The sequence below is a fragment of the Eschrichtius robustus genome, chromosome X, assembly GCF_028021215.1.
Source record: "Eschrichtius robustus isolate mEscRob2 chromosome X, mEscRob2.pri, whole genome shotgun sequence".
NCBI classification, from domain to species: Eukaryota; Metazoa; Chordata; class Mammalia; order Artiodactyla; family Eschrichtiidae; genus Eschrichtius; species Eschrichtius robustus.
The window spans coordinates 131,738,722-131,762,490 of NC_090845.1; the positions used below are offsets into that span (position 1 = coordinate 131,738,722).

The 23,769-nt window shown below is 53.1% G+C and overlaps 1 protein-coding gene across 5 annotated transcripts in view; it reads left to right on the forward strand.

Moving 5' to 3' along the window:
• MAMLD1 (mastermind like domain containing 1) overlaps window positions 1-23,769 on the forward strand; it is a 112,076-nt gene that overhangs the window by 57,597 nt on the left and 30,710 nt on the right. For 2 of the 5 annotated variants that reach the window (XM_068533790.1, XM_068533794.1), the window contains exons 2-4: window positions 661-819; window positions 17,865-19,589; window positions 21,686-21,808. In XM_068533790.1, coding sequence (XP_068389891.1) covers window positions 724-819; window positions 17,865-19,589; window positions 21,686-21,808 — 1,944 coding nt within the window. In that variant the 5' untranslated portion in view covers window positions 661-723. The remainder of the gene's footprint in view (window positions 1-660; window positions 820-17,864; window positions 19,590-21,685; window positions 21,809-23,769) is intronic. The other 3 variants (XM_068533793.1, XM_068533795.1, XM_068533791.1) reach the window with 2 other exon arrangements.

Consider the following 23,769-nt stretch of genomic DNA (forward strand, 5'->3'; position numbering starts at 1 on the left):
GGCATAAATTGGGGCAGCCATGATCGCAGCCGGCTCGGTTAGTTTTTTGTAAACCAGTGCACCAGGGTTTCATGAGCCCCTTCCAACATCCATTGCTTCTTTCCATTGACTGTCAGGTTATGACCTGTTAGTCAGCTCACTTGGCTGGGTGCTAACGGGCAGAGTGGGGAGTTGCTCCTTCTATGGGCCAAAGGCTTCAGTAGAGCTGAAGGGGCAATAAGCCATCACCTGATCCAACCACCATGGTTTTCATATTAAAAAAAAAAAAATGTGTCAGAAAACAGAAAAGCCTTTCCTCAGATCTCACTGCATACCACACAAGCAAAGCCAGACCCAGGAGCCCCATTCCCTGCCCTTAAGCCCGCTGTTATTTAAGGTACATTGGGCTGCTTCTCCACCCATCCCTCAGCTCTCCAGTGAACTTCACTCTGCCCCATGGCCAGGGACTGCGGTCTCATCCCAGCCAAGTGCCTCCCATTGGTGCCCTTCATCCCTGGAGGTGGGAGGGGCTCCATGAGGGTGGTGGGGTGGGAAGAGAGACAGGAAAACGAACGTGGCTGACTCCACCTAAACCTGTCCTCAGAATGCAAGTCTGTGATTCACGGGGTCAATGGTCTCATCTTCATATCTGAAAGACAGTGTACTTTTTGTCTCCCTAAGCCCTGTGTCTAGGTCGTTTGGGAAGCGCCTTGGAGAGTCAAGAATAAAATTGCAGGTCAAACAATGGATGACTGGAAAAGTCGGCTTGTAATCAAGAGCATGCTTCCCCATTTCGCCGTGGTGGGAAATCGTCAGGAGCCCAGAAAGCTCCAGGAATCGGTCAGACAATGGGCTATCGGGGGGAGGGGGGTTTTGAATGCTTCTAATCTTAAACTTGAACGTAAGATGTGTTATTGAAATTCTCTGTGCGAACTTGGTGGCAAGCAACCAACCCAAAATGTAAGGAACTGAAATCTGACCTAGAAAGGATCTAGGAGATGAGCTGACCTTGCCCCTTGTGAGTTTTTGGAAGAGCAGGAAATAGAGTCCAAGGTTCCATGTGGATTCCCAGTCCAGCTCTCTCTGTACTGCACCCGTTCAACTGGAAAGAGATGAAGGGTGCAAAGGGAAAAAGACCTACTTTTTCCCTTAATAGAAACCAGGAATGTGGGGATGACAGGCACTAGATATATTATATTAGCTTCCTAGTACCACTGAGAGCAGGAAGCCGGTGAGTGGGGCACAGAAAGATATTCCCATTCGATTCTCTGGTCCTGATGTCCTTTCAAAAACTCATTTGACAAATTTCTGCTTTCCTCCCTTGGAACTCAGATGTCATCCATGGGTCCGAACCTCAGGGTTAGGGATTCCAGAGAGCCATTGGTTGGTTGAATCTGACAATAAAAGCCTGCAACCTCGCCAGTCTACCAGGGTTAGCTCAGTTAGTAGGAGGTGCCGCAAACACAATGGCTGTTATCTCAGTGTATTAGGTCCACAAAGGAGTGGCTCACTTAATCTCTGCAATTAATAGAGCAGAGAGGAAATGGCTCTTCTAGACCCGTGGGTCTGCTTCCTTCCTGTTCAGAGAACTGGGAGCTGGGGGCCCTGAGGTAATGTCATTTCACATAACTAGAGGGCCTGGCTTCTCCAATTCCAAGGGCAATCCACTTTCAGTAAGTCAGTTTTCTATTTAGTTGAGGATTCTGATCTGTGCACAAGTGTGCGGGCACATTGTTGCAATCCTGTTGCTCTTTTTTGCCCTGGTTGTCTGCCACCAACAATGTACTGAAAATGTGGTATCCAGTTGAGACATTTACAAAACTTTGTTTACTGGAGTTCCAGCTCTCACAGAGATGGCGGAAAGATGGGATGGCAGAGAGGGAGCAATTACTTTGGCCTGTGCTCCAAATTGCCAGCCCTCCCGTCAGGCATCTTTCCATGGCAATCTCTACCCTCCATCCTAATTACCCTTTTTAGTTCTTGCTTCTCTTTTATGGTCAAGAAGTAAGTCAGCGAAGGAAAGCCTCTCCATAATGCATCCAGAATTGATGGTCAGTTTCAAGGGGCCTGGCAGTTTCTCCTTTGTTTCATCCAGAGTTCGTGGTCAGTTTCAACGGGCCTTGCAGTTTCTCCTTTGTTTCAGGCTTGTTTCTATCCCTAGGGGAAAAGAGTGGGTGGGTTGTAGATGCAGGATCCTTTTCCCCTTCCCCCCATGTGCCCCACCAACACCCTTTTAAAAAGTGTGACTAGTAAGTAATTGTTTTGGTTTTGATCAGTGTAGATCTCAGCGCAGGATGGGTTTTTCCTAGAACAGGTTCTTGGAGCTGCCACCCGTGCCCTCACTCTGGAGAAGCGGCCCTTGCTCACGCCATTTCCGGGCTAAGCTTCTCTTTGCAGGTGGCCTTTAGAGTCCTTTGTAAGTCTTGCCAAAAATTCACATTAATTGCTTTAGAGTCACACCTCGGTATTGATCAAAATCAGCCCTTCTCCCTCCTCCGTGGCACACCTTATTCTCCGCCAGTGGCTCAGAGTGAGTTGTTTCTGAAAAGCCAAGCTGTCCTAGAAGACCATGGATTTTCCCCAGTTGAGGGGATCCAAAAACCAAGCCTTGGGCTCCAAAAGGTAAAAATCACATTCATCTTCTTGGAAGAATATACAATGGAGAAAAGACAGCCTCTTCAATAAGTGGTGCTGGGAAAACTGGACAGCTACATGTAAAAGAATGAAATTAGAACACTCCCTAACACCATACACAAGAAATAAACTCAAAATGGATTAAAGACCTAAATATAAGGCCAGACACTATAAAACTCTTAGAGGGAAACATAGGCAGAACACTCTATGACATAAATCACAGCAAGATCCTTTTTGACCCACCTCCTCGAGAAATGGAAGTACAAACAAAAATAAACAAATGGGACCTATTGCATAGCAAAGGAAACCATAAATAAGACAAAAAGACAACGCTCAGAATGGGAGAAAATATTTGCAAACGAAGCAACTGACAAAGGATTAATCTCCAAAATATACAAGCAGCTCATGCAGCTCAATATCAAAAAAACAAACAACCCAATTTAAAAATGGGCAGAAGACCTAAATAGACATTTCTCCATGTGAATTATTGAGAGTCCCCTTGCAGGAAAACGTGCATCTGATGTGATGATTTTTCTTGGCCTAAGACCAGGGCCCAGGACACCTGATTCCAGTCTTGCTTCTGCTCCTAACTAGCTATGGGGCTTTGTCCATCCTTTGCCCACCCTGAGGACAAAGATCAAATGAACCAAGAGTAAGAACAGCCACGTTTAGTTGAGCATTGACTAGGTGCTACGCACTTGCTAAGCATTCGGGGCGCCTTATCTCCTGTAATCCTTAGGATAACCCTGAGATGAAGAGGTTAGCTCCAGGAAACTGAGGCTCAGGGAGGTTAAGCAACTTGACAGAGTCACAGAGGCAAGACACAGAGCTCAGAGCCTGCTTTCTTCACCACTGTGCTCTGCTGCCTCTTGGATCTGAAGCATGTTGAAAACCACAAAGCTCCAAGCACATGTCAGGTGGGAGTAGTTGTCGTAAGAAAGTGCAGCACCCTCTCAGCATTTGTTCATTCATTCAGCAGCCTGATTGCTTAATGACTCGTGATCTGGAGTTTTACCTTTTGAACACTTGGGCATCCAGCCAAGTTTAATAAGGCATCCAGTCTCTGCAGTGAGTGTATGGAGTTTTAACAGGAGGCAGAATGTTTGCTCCCTCCTTTTGAAGTTAAGATCTCCACTCCTCCCCCAGAACGGTGAGTGGATTGATTACTAGTGCACGAATCTCTAAAATACTAGCACTCCAGATGGGGGCGCTTCAGAGCCCACATGGAATTGGAACCCAGTCGTCTCCGTCTCAGTCTGCACCCAAAGTTGCGAAGATTCCCCAGCTCTGAGCAGCCGCCTATTCCGTTCATAAGGCAGCTCCCGAGAAAATGGAGGCATGAAGGGCATTAGACATAGAGTCGGAGAAGGAACGGGACGCTGCGCTCACGGCGCACCTTCTGTGTGTCGTCATGTGATGATAGTGAATGGCTGACTCTACGGTTACCACGAGTTGGCATGCCCAGTCTTCCTTCCGGCCTTCCCAGCCATTGCCCCTCTTTATGGATGAGGACGCTAAGATCCAAGAAATCCCGTGACTTGTAGTAAGATGCTCACGGCGAAGGTGGGGAGCTCTATCAAGGGTCCCCATTTGGGTGGCCCCAAGTGCAGCCTGCTTTCCACCTGCAGTATGACCTAAACCAACGGCTCACCCCTTCTTCTCCTTCTTGTCACCTCGAATGCAAATGGAGCTGAGGAAGGGGCAGAAAGGAGTCCTGTCTGTCCCTCTGCTTTAGACTGGTGACCTTAGATATGCCCGGTAGGAGGAGGACCATTCACCGGCTGCCATGGCGTGTGGTCAGGTTGGGGGTTTGTACCCCTCATCTTCAGAAGCACACACTTTTCTTTGCAAAAAGCGCAGGGAACTCAGTAAGGAGACCTCAAATTTCATCCCAGGGCTCTAACTAGCACTTTGTGAGCCCTTGGGTAAGTCCCTTTGCTCTTGAGGTCAGAGGGCCTGCATATCTCAGGCCTTCTGCCACATTTCCAGGGTCCCTCCTGTGTGCCCAGCCCTGTGCTAGACCATGGGCTACAGCAGCTCCCAGTCAAGGGGTAGGTAGACTCTTCCCAGGCTTCCTGCACTGGGAACAGATGTGTCCTACTCTGTAGTTCTGCCTGTCCTCCTCGGAAGCCGGGAGGAGAGGATGGCCAAGTGGCTCCCTTGTGCACGTTCCTTTGTAGACAATAGCTCGTCTACTCCTGTGACACAGGGACTAATATTTCCACTTCACCGGGGAGGAGACCGAGGGAATTTCCCAGTGTGGCGCGGGCAGTAGGTTGGAAATTCCGATCTCAAACCCAGGTGCCCTGACCAGCATCGTCCAATGCCCAGCCTGTGAGCCGAGAGCCAGGCTAATTAAAACCCCACAGGGAGTAGGGACAGCCAGCCAGGACCTGGGTTGAGTTGTGTAAACAGCTCTCTTGGAAGCCTGGAGAGGCAGCCAGTGTCCCCTGCTTCGTGCCGGCTGTGGGCAGGGTGCACTGGCCCCAGGAGAAGGGAGCAGGGTGTATGGCCCCGGCTTCCAGGAACCAGGGGGTCCAGGAATCAGCTCACTGGGGAGGCAGCTGTCCCCGACAGTTACTGGGGTCCTGCACGAGGCTGTGCCCTCTGCCCACGTCAGATGACGATGAACACAGTGTGGATATGAACGCAGTGTAAACCACACAGGGTATTGCCGCTGTGAGCACTTTTTTTTTTAATGATCAGAGATGGGCATTGGTTCAGAAAGGCGATGAGAGACAAGTGTCCTTGGAGCTCAGGTAGAGACACAGGGCCCCTGAGGATATCTCAGGCTCATCAACAGCCCCGCTGCCCGAGGAGCGCTGGATTTATGGTGTAGCTCTGAGCATTCTGGGTCAAAGCCTGCAGTGCGTATGTGCCTTTCTATTTGGGGATCCTCCCCACGGAGCACGCAGCTGTTCGCTCCTTTTCCTCCCGCCCCCTCCTCCTGCAGTGAGGGCCCGGCCCTGTTCCAGACACCCCGCCGGGCTGGGCCACCAGGCAGAGGCCTTGCCTTCAGCTCGGCTCTTCTGCGAAGCGCTGCTCGGCTGGCAGGACACCACTGGGCTCTGCATCCGGGTCCCACCTGGGTAGCCCCGTCCAGCAAAGCAGTGACCTGAAAATCGCAGTCAGTTTGCAGGGGGGACTGCCGGGAGGAGGAGGTCTGTTTGGCAGCTGGCGCCCACTGGCATCTGGGCGCTCGGCACTGCCTATTTCTGAACTTCTAGGAGCCCACGTTAGCCGTGTCTGCGTTCCTGCCCGGCCTCTGCCCACAGCTTCCTTGACATCAGGCCTGAGGTGACAGGTGTCTGGAGCTTGAGCTGCCTGGGGGAGGGGGAGGGTGGACACTCTTGGACCCCAGGTCAGGGTGTCAGGAGAGTCTGGCTGAGCTGACACTCAGGCACGACCCCCATCTAGGGTGTGTGCAAACCAGAGGGGGGCAGCCCTGGGACGCAGACCCAGGGCTCCTCAAACTCTGGCTTGGCCTGTGCAGGCTGAGGCCCCTTGCTTTTGTTGAAAATCCCCAGCTGGAGAACTCAACGTGGCTCTGATTGCAGACAGATATTTGGGTCATAAGCTGCCCCTGGGGTACCCAGTTCTAGACCTCAGGTTGGGGAGGCGACAGGAAGCATGCACTTCTGAAGATTAGGCTACAGATTCTGATTTCTGCAGTTGACATAGAAGAATCTGTCAGAACCCTGCCTCCTGCCCCTTGGCCTTTCCTTTCTCCTCCTCATCTACCACCTCCCCTGTCTCACCAGATCGCCAACCCCAAAGTACCAAAGTTAGAAAGACAGGCAGGAGCCCAGGCCGGACTCGACCCCTGAGGGCCCAGACCCAAGGCCCAGGCGTGGCTGCTGCCACCCCTCCCTCCCTGCCCTCCCCCCGCCTCCCTTCCTCACAAACCCCCTTTGTGTGCCTCCCCCTGGTGCAGCAGGGTGCGGTCCCTCTTCTGACTCCATCCAGAGCTGTTTCTCCAGGCCGGTCGCCCCCCTCCCAAGGCTGTCAGCTGGCACACAGACACTCTCGTGACCCTGAGTAAATGCTCGGTGGACAGCGGTTGCCCTTCCTCTTGGCCAGAAGGTCCCTTAGAAATCGTCCAGGTCGCCTCCTTTGTTGACCACAAGAGGCCCAGACACACGAAGGAGAAGGCGTGTCCTTCACGGGGCCAGTTAGTGAATTCATCACCATTTCTGGAAAGCGATTGCCTCTGGGCCTTGTGCTGGGAATGGAAGAGAACAGGATCATTTGTAGGAAACCTGCTCCGGGGCTTAATTCACATCTGCAGATGCCAGCTGAGCCCTGTCACGACACTAGGTGCTCTGCGGGTACAGAGCTGAGGAGGAGACAGCCCCAGCCTTCTGAGAGCTGCGTTGTGGAGGCCAGGGGTGGAAGGGGGTGGGACTCGGGGCCGGGTTATCCTAGAGACCCTTGAAGGCCCGAGGGAGGAGGGTGCGCTTTCATCTGCTGGACAAGGTGCGAATTGTTGCTGCGGATACGAAGGCTGGTAGAGCAAGCAGACAGCCGGGCCTTCTGCGGGAGGCGGCGTTCTCTTTCATGGACCCCGTGGAGCGCCCGACAGATGGGCAGTAACAATAACCACCGTTAGCGAAGGTTAAACGTGGCGTTTGCGACTGCTGCATGCCTCACCCATTCAGAAGTGGTCACCTAACTTGTATGATGGTAGAGATCTTGAAGATTTTCAGCTCCGAAAATGTTGCCTGCCACTGTCTCGTGAACAGTAGGCCTACGTGGCCCCCTGCAGTGTGAGGAGGGCAATTTGGAAATAACCTCTGTGCCTCGGGGGAGATGCCCAGCCTGTGCTGTAGGTCAGGGCTTGGCAAACTCCCACCCGCGGGCTAAATCCAGCCCGCAGCCTGTTCTTGTAAATAAAGTTTTATTAGCACAAGCCACACCTAGTCATTAACATATCGTCTGGAGTTACAACAGGGACCACTTGGGTCTGCAAAGCCAAAGATAGTTACTCTTTGGGCCTTTACAGAAGGTTTACGAGCCCCTGATCTAGGTCACTGGGCTTTGGATCATATTTTCCGAGGCCGCAGTTTCCTCCCATAAGTGGGTGCTCGGCTCTGTGCCACTTGAGGGACAATCACAGATCCTGGCACCTCTCCAGGCATTCTGCTTCCTCTCCTGTGCCGCAGCTGGCCTGACCCCCCTCTGGACCTATCCCTTCTCCAGAGGCCTGGCCTCTCTAATTCTTCCTTGTCCTTCCTGCAACATCCCTTTGTCTCTCCCATCAGCATCCAGGCAGACCTTTTACAAACAGATGGAGCCGACCGTTCCTCGGTGTAACGCCCCGCCCAGTGGTTTCCCACCGCAGACATCTGACAGTCCGCCCGCTTCCCAGGGCTGCAGGTCCCTCTGTGAGCCACGGCTGTCCCCCTGGCTCGCTGTGCACCAAGCACAGTGGCCACCTGCCCGTCCTCGGAGCACGCCGAGAGCTTTTCCCCAGGGCCTCTCCCTTCTGCCCTCCTGCCTGGAGCGTTCTGCTCCCAGGCCTTCTCCTGGCCACTCTGTCACATCACCGCCCCTTCAGTCCCCTGAAGGATCCTGCTCACACCCTGTTCTTGTTCTTGCCGTTTCCATACCGTCTGTTCCACTAGAACTCCAGCTCCGTCTCATTCTGGTTCCCCGCCCCTCCCCCGGCATGTGCTCATTCTCAGGGGGCTTTCTGTTCCGGGCCCCCTCGACAGCCTTGCTCTGTACAGTAGACACCTCCGTCTCTGTAGTGGGCAGGTGCTCAGTGCCACTCGCTAGCTGCCTCTTTTTCTAACATAAACTTGAGGCAATAAAGTTGTCTAGTGTTAGGGCTGTCTGTGTGATGCTGTCAGAAAATCTCAACATTTTCTTGCCTCTTTTTCTCCTTTAAGTCAAGCCTTTGGGCTTTAGAACAATGAACTTGGCCGATATAAAATACCTCCAGGAAGTCAGCCCCCAAACACCAACATCCAACATCTGCTTTCTGAATATATGGCTTCAAAGAGCTAAGTGTACGGTAGCTAAGTGCTGTCTGTCCTATGTTTTTAAGCCACAGGACAGCTAAGGAACTTAGAAATGCCTTGCCCTTTCCTGTAGTTAAATCTGACATAAAATTACTTTATTGGCAGCATTTTAACAAACAAAAATCTCCTGTGTTTTCACCGGTAATTCAGCTTCAATTTTCCAAGTGAGAAAAAAGTAATTACGAATGATGGCAAGGAGACAGTTTTGAGGTCTCTGTTAATAACACATTCAGGGCGAGTCTTCTTTCTCCGGCCCACTCAGGGCAGCTCCTTACAGTGAGGTGGAGCGAGGAGGAATCACTCTGTAGGAACAGCCCCTTGACGGTCAGCACTCCGGCCACTACCAGTACCAGCATCACTACCCCTCCGCGTCCACCACCAAGACCATCACCACCAACCACCACCACCAGCAGCATCACCACCTCCACCACCACCAACACCATCTCCTACATCAACACCACCTCCACCATCACCACCTCCACCACCAGCATCACCACCACCTCCACCAACACCATCTCCACCACCACCACCAACACCATCTCCTACATCAACACCACCTCCACCATCACCACCTCCACCACCAACACCATCACCACCACCTCCACCATCACCATCTCCACCATCACCACCTCCACCACCAGCATCACCACCTCCACCACCAACACCATCTCCTACACCAACACCATCTCCACCACCACCAACACCATCTCCTACATCAACACCATCTCCACCACCACCACCAACAACACCATCTCCACCACCAACAACAACACCATCTCCACCAGCAACACCATCTCCTACACCAACACCATCTCCGCCACCACCACCAACACCATCTCCACCACCACCATCACCACCAACACCATCACACAGACACACACACACGGGAAATTTTTCAGGTTCTATGACATGCTCCCTGATGTAATCACAGACACCTTCCACACACAGTGAAAGAAAGAAATATTTTCAGGTTTTCATTATTTTCATTATGTAATCTACTCTTGTTGCTGTGAGCTTTGGCACTATGGAACATCAGCATGTGTTTGTGGCCAAAATTAAACTAGGATTCATTACAAGAAAGGCTAATATCTCCGAGTACTACAACTTTAAGACAGATAAGTTTGGATGAGAGATCTTCACTTCATAAAAGGATTTACTGAGGATTTCCTTTCAATGGCAGATTCTTGTTGCATTTTATTATGATTTGGTTGACAAAAGTTAGCCTTGCACACAGCTGTTCAGGAATGCAGCCAATGAGTAAAGGCAGATCTGCCTTGAATGGCAAATGCTGCTGAGTAACTATGTTACAGGCTATTTTAGGACCACCAAGAATGTGTTTGCATTTTCAAGAGTGGAAAGAGAGAGAGTATTTATTTGGTATGAACACCATGCCAGGCACTACGCTCACACCATCTCCACGTCTAAGCTCATGTGATTCTGATAACAAGTTTGTGAGGTGGCCTCAACTCTCCCCTCTTGGTTGCACAGCACTGTGAATGTACCAAAGGCCACTGAATTGTACACTTGCAAAAGCTTAATTTCATGCTCTGTAAATTTTGCCTCAATTTCAAAAAAAGAGGACCTAAGTATACATATGTTAAATCATCACGTTGCACACTTTTCAAAAAATCACATTGTACAACTTCAATACGTATAATTTTTAGCTGTTGATCATACCTCAGTAAAGCTGGAAAAAAGAGAGGACCTAGACCATGGGGAGGGTCTCTGCACTGACCTGAAGCTCCTTAGCCCATGTCCCTTCGCAGCCTCTGCTTCTGTGGCATCAGAGCTCCAACAGCCTGGCTCAAAGATCTACTAACTAGGGTGCGTACATTTGCAGGCCATTAGTATATTTTAGAGCCGGAAGTTGGCACCTAGCCACTAAAATGTGCTTATTCAGTAAGCATGTGACCTCCAGAATACACTGGACTAACCGGGTGTCTCTGGATTCTTCCCCCACCTACACAGCTGTTGGGTTTCTCATGCAGGGAACTTCCTGCCACGGTCTAAAGCCTGTCGCCATTTTATTTAGCCCGTTGTTGGGACACAGGCAGAAGCAAAGTCCCCTTCTGCTTAAGCTTCAGGACTGGCCTTCGAACCTTACAAAGTCTGGGACGTAATTTTCTTCTCTGAACCTTATATTCCCTTTTATAAAGCTGGTGCCTCACATTGTATAAACTTCAGTCCCCACAAAGCAGAGGTCTGAACCTGGGCGCAGGGAAGGAGGTACTGATCAATCCCCAGCTGGTTTTCTCTTCTTCCCACTTAAGCTACTGGCTCCTCAGACGTGGCTGCCTGCCGCTCTCCAGATCAACACAGCTAGTACGTACGTACGTACACACACACACACACACACACACACACACACACACACACACACACACACACACACACACACACACACACACACACACACACACACACACACACACACACACACACACACACACACACACACACTGTTCCAGTCATTCCTTGTTGAAAGGGCATGGAGAGCTATTTGACCCCAGCTGGTCTGGGGCAAGCTGTGCTTTCTTTAACATGGTCTGGAATTGGAGGTGATGTACACCTCCTGCCCATGGCAAGGACACTTGTGAACCACGAGGCTCTCCTTGGCCTATCTGCACCCCAGGGAGAGAGGCCCTCTTAGGTGGGGGAGAAGAGCATTCGTCTTTTCTCTGCAGGAGCAGTCCAGAAAGAAAGTCATAGCATCAGCTTACCAAAGCTGGGACCCGTTCACTTTGTGGGTGGGGAAACTGAGGCTCAGAGTGAGTAAGGGACCTGTGAGAGGTCACACCACACGATATCAATACTTAGAAGCAGATCCCTGGGAGAAGTGAGAAAGTTGGGCTTAAATGAACTCCGAGGGCCCTTCTGCCCTCTTCATATGTAGAAACCCAGGTCTGCCCAGTGGCCCTGGTGGTCTCCAGCCCCGGCTCTGCGTTCGCTTTTCCTCTTGCCTGCATGTTTCCGGGCGCGTCAGCCTAATTCAGGTGAGACACAGATGACGCTTGTCAACCTCAGTCCTGCGCAGACAGACTCAGCGGGGCTGAGACGATGCCCTTGCCTTTGACCTTCGGCTTCTAGTGTGGCTCCGCAGGCAGCACCTGCTTGATCTCTAGGCCAACCTCATCAAGTCCGGGTGCTTGAAACCAACTCCACCTTTCTCTTCTCCCCGCAAGTGGTCATCTTTATCCCACTAACGATGCTACATGGGAAGGCCTTTGGAGGAAACCGGGGCAGGGTTTCTTCCAGTGGAAAGAGGCCAACCTGGCAGTCAGAGAAACTGGCCCACGGGCACATCTCTTCCTGGCTCTCAGCCTCATGAGCCCTCATGTGAATGGGAGGGACCGGCCTGTCACTAAGGACCTGGCAGTTCTGACAGCCTAGGAGTGCAAGGCTCGCACTCCAGAAACGCCTGGTCAATGACGGAATACTTGGAGGTGTCTCGGGGGGTGGTACAGCTGAATTATGAGCCCATCAAATCCACATGCATCTATCGGTTTGGGGCCATTCTTAGAGTTGCCAGTTCTTCCAGCTGGTGTGTCTACACTACAGAAAGGGAGAGCACGGTTCTCAAAAACCCCCAGGTCTGCTCATTTCTGCATTTGTTGGGGCCGCTCTGGTTGAAGCTTGTTGAAGCCACACCCTCATGTTGGGAAGCCTGAGGGTGCAGACGGTGCGGTGGAGCCCAGAGTGGTGGGCGCTGGCTGTCAGGTCGGTGCCATCGGTGCCAGGCTGCTCGTCTCCCCCCACTCCCACCCCATGTCCCGATTCTAGAGCATGTGTCCTTATTTGCCAGAGAGCAAGCCGAGGCCCACACTGGAGGGCACTGGGGCAGCCTGGGGACCCAGGGCCTGGAGAGTGACATCAGTGACAGTGACTGCTTCTGATGTGCACTCCTCAAAGGTGCTGTGAGGCACCCAGGGAAGGCCGAGGACTCATTCTGCAGAAGAAAACTTGAGGCTCAGAGAGGGGGAGTGACTTGCCCACAGTCACACAGCAAATGGAGGAGCTAGGACTTCCATCAGGTCTTTTGCTGCCTACTCCAATGCTCCTCCCTCCACCCCAGCCCGCCTCTGCCTGCAGAGCGTGCAGTCTCTGTCACTTCGGGGCAAGCCCGCGGCACCAATACAGCCCCTCTTTCTAGGGTGAGATTCTTGCTCCAAACCACCTGTTAGCAGAGATTCATTCCTGAGACAAACCGACTCCTCTTGAAGCCAGTCAGGATTCCCTGCAGTTCCCATCCACCCTGGGATTCTCCAGAGCCTCAGGTCTTGCAATTCTGGAAATGCTGAAAGTCCTGTTTGTTCTACAGAAAGATCAGTTTGCGGGGACGTCGTTCTGCAAAACAACTGTGCAAATGATACATCAGCTAGTACAGGCAGCTGTGGGTGCTCCTCTGATCCCATGTCTACACGCAGGCAGGTTCCCTCTCTCTCCCTCCTTCCCTCCTTGTCTCTCTTCCTGCAAACCCAGTCCTGCTGCATCGTGTCCTAGCTATTCTCCTTTCTTCTGAGCAAGTCTACTGGGGAACACTCCTGTCTCAGAGGGCTTGAAATGCAAGCTAGTTGGCCAGCGTGAGGTTCTTGGGAACTCCCAGGGAGCATATGTAACAGTACTGAGGAAAGGTGTTGATGGAGCATGCGTGGACTCGTGTGAGAGAGGCTGAGAGAAGCAGAAGCAGATTGGCCGGGGCTGCCCCCGCGGGAGGTGCTAATGAGAGAGGAAGGGGAGACTAAATACGCCACAGGCGATTTCCAGCTTTTTGACGATCTTGCCCGGGGCTCTCTGGAGGGAAAAACGAGGCTGCCTGAGCCAATCTCTCCTGGACACCTTCGGCTTCCTGCATTCTTACCCAGGAGGGACTGTGCATATTTTTGCTGGCCTTTTGTAGATGTCTGTGTTAAACCTCCAGCTAGAGTGTTCAAAATCAAGTGTTTATAGCAACCTGCCAGACTTCTTTGGAAAGAGTTATATATATATATTAAATATATTATATATACATATATGTTCTTCTCCTTATGCCCATTTTCTGAGCCTGGACTGTACTCTTATACTCTAGACCCTTTACCAAGAAATCTTTGCCCTTTTTGCCATTCTGGACTAAAAAAATGTAGAAAGGGAAGAATTGCCATATGTCATTGTTCAGACAGAACCAGAAATAATGTTGACTTCAGAGCTGAACTTGGCCTCTATCAGAAGGGTTGCCTTTGTTTTCTCATTATTTAGGGGGTGGGGAAGGCATCACATGCTTTGAAATGCATTTTAATGAATGTCTATAAGGTCGTGGGGATCACATTGGTGGCTTTGTCTGCCCGATTATGAAATGGGATTCCGCCGGCACTGGTGGATGGAGATAAAATCATTCCTTTCTAGAAGACGCCAGGACACCGTCCCTCATTCCCCCTCCCTGCCCTGCCACTGCCCGGACCTGTGAGGGCTGGGCCTCCTGGGGTCTAGTGTTGGTGTTGGCCCCTAACTAGCCGTGGGACCACAAGCAAATCACCACCCATTCTGTTTTCTGTAAAAAGTGAAGGTTGAGATGTGTTGTCTAGCAATCCTGCTAGCGGCTACTGATTCACTTATGGTAAAAAAAAAAAAAAAATGTCCTCCCAGTGAGTGGGCAGAGTCACGTGTAGTACAAGACCTGAAGGAAGTAGGGGCTGGCTGGGAGCTGGGACCCATAGCTTGCTGTACAGAGTCCACAGGGACTGGCAAACGGCACATAGGTAAAGCTGTTTAGAAGGGTCTGGAAGTTTGGTGGGGACCTGCCACCCCCAGCATGACGCTGAGAGGGGAAGTCATTCCGGGGTAGCAAGCTCTCTGCTGCACTTGATCTAGAAGTGTGGCCACGGGGTTCAGTCAAGCACAACAGCCCAGACAGGCTGACCTCGGTGGTGGCAGCAGCCTGGGGCTAGGGGTGAAATTAACTCGTAGTAGATGTCAACACAGCCGCCTTCCCTCGGCTTGTTTAGGCTTGGCTGGGGATCTGGCCATCCGGCCAGGGTGCTTTAGGCAATCTGTTGAAAGCTCTCCCCGTAAAATCTGAAATGCAGAGCTGCGGCCTCTAGCAAAGTGGAGTCTCGTTTAGTCCATTGAGAAAGGAAAGCGGGGAAGAGGCTCCCGCCTGCCCCCGCCGCTGAGACTGCGGAGTCAACCAGCGCCCCCCATTGGACCCCCAGGGACAGCAAGGACAGCCTGCCCGCCGACTAGGGAGCCTCCCAAAGCATTCAGGGAAGCTAGCACCAGCGGCGTCCGGCTGCAGGTTTGGCACAGCAAGGGTAGCACCTGCTCCAGCGGATGGGATCCACCAGCAGCACGGCGGCCCCCAGCACCTCGCAGGGGCATCCTGGGGTCCGCTGTGGGGTTGAGGGCCTGAAAAGTTGGGGGCACACACACTCTCAGTTCAGAGAGCTGGAGACCCCTTTCCTTCGCCAGTGGTTCCCAGTATTAACTTTAGCATCTGGTGGTCACGTCCCACCTTCCCCACCTCCTGCCACCTTAGTCCCAACAGGATAATGGCAGACCAACAATTAAATGAAAGCCCTAGTATCTGCCAGGCCGTTCCAACTCACAGCTCCTGCCCTCCCTCCTTTCCCTCCCATCCCCCAAGCCCATCCTTCCCCCGCCTGGTCCTATGCAGACTTCACTGGCGTTAAACTCGCCTTGAGTCCAAGACATCACGAACAGTGCATTGGGCACGGCCATCGCCAGCTCGGACTCCCGGCAGGGGATCCTATGTAAAGCCCACACTGAGTCGTTCCTTACTGATCCATTTTAGACATTTCTGTTTTCAATATATTGGATTTGTTTTAAGTCTTTGGGAAAATGTAGAAGAGACCAAATTTCAGCCTGAAATGCAGTGACTTCTCTGTGGCCCATAATGGATTGAGTGAACGGCCAGGAAAACACGAGGCGGAGCTCGCTGGGTGCTGAGTCATTTGTGTTCATTGGTCCACGGATTCATTCAGCTTCTGTTTACTGAGCACCTGCCGTGGGCCAAATACCTAGTGAGCACTCCTGGGTGGGAGAGTGGAGCAGATGACTGGAGAGGCCTCTTCCTGTGCCTACTCTACCTCACCCCCCAACCCCTTCCTGCCTGCCCCGTGGTAGTCAGGCCTCAGGTGAATCTGGTGGCGGACCTGCCCCTCAAAGTGCCCTTTTCCGGGTGGTGGACATCTCAAAAGGAAAGGCAGGGAAGTAGGCAAGTCCCCTCGCTAAGAGAGGGGGAGCCCTTTCTGCGGGGATGGGACGGTCAGTGTCCAGCCATCGGCGGGGGAGGATGGAGGCTGCGGGTCGGGGAGCAGCTGAGTGACGGTGGCAGGCCCCTGTATCTGCCCGGGCCCTGGGGCCCTCTAGCTGAGCCGCTCGGGGCAAGCCTTGCCCATCCCAGGGTCTCAGGGGCCCTCCCTGTCTTTAAAGGCCAGGGTTGGACTCCCAGAGCACTTCCAGATCTGCCCTCTGTAATGCCAGCTACTAGTTAATGAGGGTCCACTAGGTGCCATGGAATCTGTCCCGTCTCACATGATAGCCCGAGCAGCATCCTGAGATGGGAACTAAAATGACACTCATTTTACAAATGAAGAGACAGAACTCAAGAGATTCTGTGTGGAGGCCAATACGTAGGGGTTGCGTCTGCCTCGGGACCAGGGCCCTAGGCCATCCTGCCTCCACCCATGCTCTCAACCTGGCAGTCCACTGAGAGTCAGCCAGGGGGCTGTAACAAACCTTGGGTGCCTGGGCCCCGCCCCCGCCCCGGAGGAGACTGAAGCAGTTCAGCTGTGGTAGGAGAGCCTGGGAATCTGGGGGTTTCTAAGTGCATCTGATGGGTTCCAAGGATCCAGATGTGCAGCCCTGGGGGATCTCTTTTGACGTTCACTCTGCTGTAAGAGTCACGGCCACTGTCGTGCTAGTAGGTGGCCCTCACGCACGCCTTGACCCTCCAGTGAGCCAAACGTAAGGGGACGTCAGAGGATCAGCAGTGGATGTCCCAGTAAGACTTCAAAGCTGGAAAGAGGTTTCTTCGTGCAAAAGTGCTTCAGGGGAAATGTATCTGGTAGAGCGCTGGCCTTTAGGTGATTTCCAGGCCCATCTCTTCCCACACATAATCCTCCACTCCACTCCCTTCCCCTTCACTGCAGGTCATGGTCATTTACAAGACAGCCACGGATGACTGTATGAAGCCTTGAAAGAGTAGGAAATACGGCATTAGTAACTTCTTTGATTTGTTCCCAAAGGCTAGGCTTTTATAAATGGCGGGCAGTTCCCCCAAGTGCAGATCACAGATCGGGGCCTTTTCCTGTTGTTTCCTATCTCCCCAACCTGAGGATGCATCTGCACGGAGGCATTTCTTAATTAGATAGCTTTATACTTTTTTGGTGGAGGATTGTAAGTTATTCCATTAAAAACAAGCAATAGAAAAATACAGAGAATAGAAAGTGAGTTTCCAGTCACCCCCAAAAGATGACTACTCCAAAGAGTTGCATATACTTCCTTCCAAGGTGTTTCTGTGCACTCATAGCAATGTGTGTGAATGTGCGTGCACATGTGTGTGTCTGTGTGTGTACAGATAAATGGAACCATGCTATAGTGACTGTTATGCAGTTGTGTTACGCTCCAAACAGTGTCTCTCAGACAGCTGCCCAAAAGAACACGCCAGATCTACTTCACTCCTCCAAAGCCTCTGCTTTATCCCATTTTCTCACCAGAGCCTGATGCATTTAACCGAGACAGGGAAGCAACCTAAAAAGTTCAATGTCTACGTCACGCTTTTCCTTTTAAAAAATCAGGTTACCAGTAGACAGGTGGGAATTGCAAGTTTCTTAGCGATTCTCCTTTGCCCTCCAATGTCTGCCCGCGGCCCAGTGCACTCCGTGCCTTCTGCATAGTTTCGCTGAAAGCTCCTTTAAGGGGGCAGAGAATATCCTTCGCGTGACTTTCTGTAGTGTTTGGTGTAGAGACAGCATAATGCTTTATTTGAACTGTAACACGACAGTCTAAATGAAACACAGCAACAAAAGAACAAGCCTCATGGTTCTAAAAATAGGCTGTATTGTATAGTTTTGACAACTCTTTCTAAGTCTTGAAACTGAGAGATCTGTTTTATCTTGCAAGTTTCCTGTTCAATAGCTTTAATGTGCCAAGCCTTTATAAACATTCCTCTGTCTCCCCCCTTCCCTCTCCCTCCCTCCCGCCCTTCCTCCCCACCCCTCTTTTCTCTTCCAGCCACAGGGAACCGTTAAGAGGAGACAGGAAGGAGAAACTTTCCAGCTTTCAGGCATGGCCGAAGGAGGTTACCCTAATAAAATTAAGAGACCATGCCTTGAAGATGTCACCCTTTCGATGGGCCCCGGCGCCCATCCCAGCACAGCCTGTGCAGAGCTGCAGGTTCCTGCGTTAGCCATGAACCCTAGCTCTGCAGCGATGGGAGCAGCTGGCCATTCATTACTACTCGAAAATAACCCCATGAACGGCAGCGTAATGGGCTCACCGTTTGTGGTGCCACCAACTGCGGAAATGGGACTGAAAGGCCCCCCTCTTTCTTACTATGACAAGACCAACACTGTGCCTGCTGTGGACCAGGAACTTCAAGATCTGCTGGAGGAGCTAACAAAAATTCAAGAACCTTCTCCGAGTGAGCTCGACCTTGAAAAAATCCTGGGGAGCAAGCCGGAAGAACTGCTGGTCTTAGATCACCCCCCGGCCACCCTAGGCGTGACTCCCAAGCCTGCGGTTCAGATGCCACACTTGGAGAGCCTTGGTTCCAGCAAGGACTTCGCTTCGAGCTGCAGCCAGGTCCCTGGGGTGTCGCTTCAAATCCCGCCCTCCTCTGCGGGGATCAGCTACGTCATTCCCTCCACCAGTAAGCAGATGGTCTCCCCCAGTTCTTCAACAGCACAGGCCAAGAGCCAGGTCCAGGCGCCGCTCCCTGCGGCTGCCTTGCCCCCGCTCCCTGCGGCTGCCTTGCCCCCGCTCCCAGTGCCTCAGTGGCACCACGCCCACCAGCTGAAGGCGCTGGCGGCCAGCAAGCAGGGCTCTAGTACGAAGCAGCCGGGCCCCGCTCCCAGATGGTCTGGCCTGCCTCTTCCCAGCCTCTCCCCGCCTTACCGCCCGCTGCCCTCACCACAGCCGCTGCAGCCCTTCAGCCCTCAGGGCCTCATGGTGTCCTGCATGTCGTCGAGCAGCCTGCCGGCGAGTGCTCTGCAGGGCTCTCCCAATGCCTTATTGTCCAGCGTGGCGCCCAGCAGCGGCGCTGCCCTGGGGCCGGCCATGACCTATGCCCCCGAGAAGCTCCCCAGCCCCGCGCTCCAGCAGCAGCCGCAGTTCAGCCCGCAGCCCTCCATCCTCGCCAACCTGGTGTCCTCCACCATCAAACACCCTCAAGGGCACCTGCTATCCACTCTGCCCACCAGCAACCCGGGGCCCTCCACTCCCTACCACCCAGAGAAGCTGTCCAGCTCCGGCCTGCCGCAGTGCCCCCTGATCCGGAGCCTCACTCCCACCAGCAGTCCGCTCGGCCCGCAGCAGCCGCAGCTGCAGCTGTCGCCGCTGCCGCCGCCAGCCAGTACCATCCTCAAGCCCATGGCCACCAGCTCACCCAGAACCCTGAGCCTGATCACGCAGCAGGGGCTGGCCGGCCCCAGCCCGGGAGCCCCGGAGCCTTTTACTTTCGGCCACACCAAGCCCTTGTCACATTTCGTCTCTGAGCCGGGCCCCCCGAAGATGCCCTTGGTGCCCGCCGCGTCTCGGCAGCCTGCCCTGCTCCACTACTTGCAGCAGCCGACGCTGACGCCGGCCTCTTCTGCCACGGCCTCGTCCACGGCCACAGCCAGCTTGCAGCTGCAGCAGCAGCCGGACGCTGCTTCGTTCCTTCTGCAGCACGTGACGCAGCAGCCGCAGCGCGTTCAGCGGTCGGTGGCCTCGGATTCCATGCCTTCTCTGCCCAGCCAGGTAAGCCGATCTCATCTCTGGTTGCGTCCCTTGGTTTTGGAAATAAGAACCATGTTTCATGGTATTGAGAGCCGGCTTTGGAGGCAGATCCAGGCTGTAGTCCTCTTTGAGAGTGGACTTCACTCTGGAAAAGTCTGTTGAAGCCAACTTATTCTGCGCGGTCGAAGCACAGTATTCATGAGGTCAAGGTTATGGTTTCAGTTCCTGTGCAGGTCGCTTAGCTTCCCTGGGAGAAAAGTGCACCCACAAGGTGCCGCCAGGGGAAGGAACCAGGGCAGACGAGTCAGAATCACACAGAACTGGGCCGTGAGGCACGTTCCCTCACCCAGGACCAGTGAAGCCTTCATAGGATGCAAGGAAATTGCATTGAAGCATTTAAATTGTCTCCCTGCTGGCGTAAGGCTGCACACCGAGCCTTCTAGAAGTGTCACAGCAAACGTCTGCTGGGCAGCGGCAGCGTGCCATTCACCCCTGCGCCAGGTGCTGAGGCAGGTCCTAAATGAAAATGTCAGAGACGTGTCAGGTAGTTACTCTTACCATCCCCATTTTACAGACGAAGTAACTGAGGCTCAGAGTGTTGAAATGACTCGCCCAGAGTCACACAGTTAGCCAGAGGCCCAGCAGCAACTTGAAGGCAGGCGGGCTTGCTCCAGAGCCCGTGCTCTTCTCAAAATCCCCATGATGTCTCTCTCATCTCCTACAGTCTTGTCAATCACTCAGTTCAGCTACTTCTCCCTGGGCGGTGTCTATCATAGTTCCCACTTTTCGTTTGCTCTGACCTCTGCCTGTATTAGTTACCTATGGCCGCGTAACAAATTAGCCCGTAACTGCTGCTTAAAACAAGACACATACATAACTTCACAGTTTCTGGGGGCTGGGAATCCTGGCACAGCTTAGCAGGGCCTTCTGGCCCCAGGTCTCTCACACGGTTGCAGTCATCTTAAGGTTCAACTGGGAAGGACTGGCTTCCAAACTCACTGCTGTGGTTGTTGGCAGGAAGCAGTTCCTTGCGGGTTGTTGGACTGAGGTCTCGGTCCCTCATGAGCTGTTGGCCAGAGGCCTCCCTTGGTTCCTTGCCACGTGGACCTCTTCATAGAGCCTCTCACAACATGACGGCCAGCTTCATCAGAGCAAGCAAAAGAGAATGTGCCAGCAAGAGAGGCAGAGGGAGTGCCAGCAAGTCAGAAGTCACAGTCTGTATCACCTAGTCTGGGAAGTGACATTGCATCACGTGTGCAGTGTTCTGTTCATTAGACGCGAGCATGAAGATGTGAATACCAGCAGGGGATTACAGGCTGGGGAGGGTACCAGGAGGCAGGGATCCCTGGGAACCACGTTAGATGTCTCCCTGCCCCAAATACCGTCTTTCATGCTTCCTCTTTTCCATTGCTCTCAGGCCTGCCCAAGTTCAGGCCCTCTTGATTCTTCATCCGAACTCGTACAGTTGACTCTTAAACTGGTCGCCCCAATAAACCATCCGTTCCTCTGAGAATTACCTTGCTATAACACAGACCTGATCATGTTCACACTTGCTCGGAAGATTCTGGAGGCCCATAAGCTGGCTCCATCTACCTCCTTAGACTCAGTGTCCATCGGGCCCCAAAGGGCTTGCAGCTCCCGGCCCACTCTGCGTTCTTGGCCTTGACTCCCACTGTTGGCCTGTGTCTGGCCTTCCCTGCCCACCTTTGCTATCCTGTCCCACTCTTACAGCTCCTAAGGCTCAGTCACCATCCCCCCCGCCCCCCAGGCAGCTTTTCCCCAACTGTCCTCTGGACTTCCGTCTCCCACTCTGCCTCCTTCTTCTGTAGAGAAGCCAAGGAGTAGGTGGCCGTAAAGTGCTTGGCTGGGAATGTGGCCCAAGGGAAGCTCCTGGTGTGGGCTGACCTCTTTGCTGAGGGCCCTGGATGACCATGGCCGTGGCAGTCCCCAGAGGAGAGAGACCGTGTCTTTTTCATCCAGGTCTCATGAAGCATCACCAAGCAGAGCGCTCCACGCCAGGGATCGGTCCTTCAGTGGGAGCACCCGTGGGGGTGGCCAGGGTGAGCGGCCAGCCCTTGTCCACAGTTCAGGAGCACTTTGGTTTGATTTTGTTATAGGCCTGTTGCCAACTGTTTTCGTGGACTTCCGCAGCTGGCTTGGGGGAGCGCCAGCGTCAGCACCGGAGCCCTTATCCTAGCAGGCAAGATCCTCAGCCTGGAGCCATGTCAGCATCTAACATTGTGAGCCTTTTTGGTTTCTTTTGTGTTCAGTGGGGAGCGTGTGTAGCCTGACTGTGCTGCCTCGGAGCCAGACCAGCTGGCTCACAGAGAGAACCTTTCATGATTAGGGTCGTGAAAATCACACCGGACTGATTTCGCTAGGTGGGGCTGGAGAAAGTGTCCGGGAGAAGGCGCATGCAGCCGAGCTCCCCAGGCCAGGAGGGGCTCAGGTGATCTCTGCCGACAGAGGCAGGAGGCTGGGCTCCCCAATGGGATGCTCTTGCTGCCAAGAGCTACCTTCCCAGCCAGCACTGGCCAGTGCCCAGGGGCTGGGCGTGCTACCTGGTACTTCACCTGCCTTTTCTCGTCTTAGTCCTCAGGGGTGGGGGCTGTTATCGTTCTCTTTAAAGCTGAGAAGTCCCCAGGGTTGCCCACAGTCACACAGCAAGTCGGGGCCAGAGCAGGGGGTCCGGCTAGAGAGCCCACACTTGTAACCCCACGCACGGGGCCCTGCCTCCAGAGCCCTTTGTTCCTGCCTTGACCTCCTAACTGTTGCCTCTTCTACAAAGTGGGTGTGATGGTAGGTTGTTTGAGGTTGTCTGAGGATTAAAAGCGTCGATTCAGTGCATCTGAAGCACTCCAGACAGCCTGGCGCAAAAGCTGCCAACGAAAGCTTGCTCTCACTCCTAGTCATGAGTCTCCAGATCTGTTTCCTGGGGGCGAAGATGGTTCTCAAACCTGGGGCTGTGTCGGGGCAGAATATGAGCAGTGCTCTCTCCAGACCCCATGCCTGCCAGTGAGATGGACAGGAGTGGTGGGGCCCACTAGCTTCGTGGGCTCTTCTCGTCCTAGGCCCTGCCCTGCCTAGACCACCGCAGGCCCGCTGGGCGAGGGGAAGGAGCCGCCTTTGTGCTTTCGCGCTGGCTCCACCCCGCTTCCCAGCACCCTGCTCTGTGCACGGCGTTCTTTTAGCCAAGATGCACTGACGAGGCCTCCAAACGGGCACATCAGCAGCTCCGCTGTTCCTTCTCGTGGCCTTTCCGCATTCAGTTTAAGGCCTGAGAACCCAGCTCCGGTCACTTGTCCAGGAGAAGGTGGAAGAAAGGGAGAGGCGAGTGTTTGAGGCCCCCATGGTGGGCAAGTACATGCTTCTTGCTCCCAGCAGGGAGAACTTGCCGTGTTTTACTGATGGCCAAGCTGAGCCTCAGGGAAACACTCGTTACCCCCTGGATGGCGTTGACTAGCTCGTCGCACCTCCGGGGATGGTAGTGGTTACCACAGAAGGACTGGGCATTCATGTTAAACCTGAAATGCCAAATCCAGCTGTCGCGAGGAGCTCGTTCTTATTTCCAGACTGCCATGCCTGGGGAAAGGGATGGGCCCCATCTCGTAAGGCCTTGAAAGACAGGAGATGCTGAACCGATACCGCTCAGACCCCTGCCCGGCCCACACTCCGCGCCCAGGCATGGCAGGCGTGGGCTCCCGGACTTGGATCTGGAACCCCTGGGGTCAGACGCGTTTCCAAACTCAGAACTTTGGGGACTTTAGAAAAGTAATATGGTGCATATACCAAATATGACACGACCCTCCGGTGGAATCTGGGGCAGCATTTTATTATTTTTGCAGAGAAATATGAATATTTAACTAAGCCCAGGTCAAGTTTTGTTCCCAAATAAATTTTGGCACCAAATTTACAAAAATAAAATAGGCTTTCAGAGCTTTTGGCCTTGAAATTACAGATAAGGGATGTGGACCTAGAATTATTAAGGAAAGGACTATGGAGTCGTGACACCCAGCCCTGGTGTGTTGACTTTCAAGGCCCCCAAATCTCCTCACTGTATTCCCCACCCTACTCCCAAGGCTGGGTGACTTCTCTCTGTTTTGTTTTTGTTGTTGTTGGTTTTTTATTTACTTATTTATTTTTGTCTGTGTTGGGTCTTCGTTTCCTTGCGAGGGCTTTCTCCAGTTGCGGCGAGCGGGGG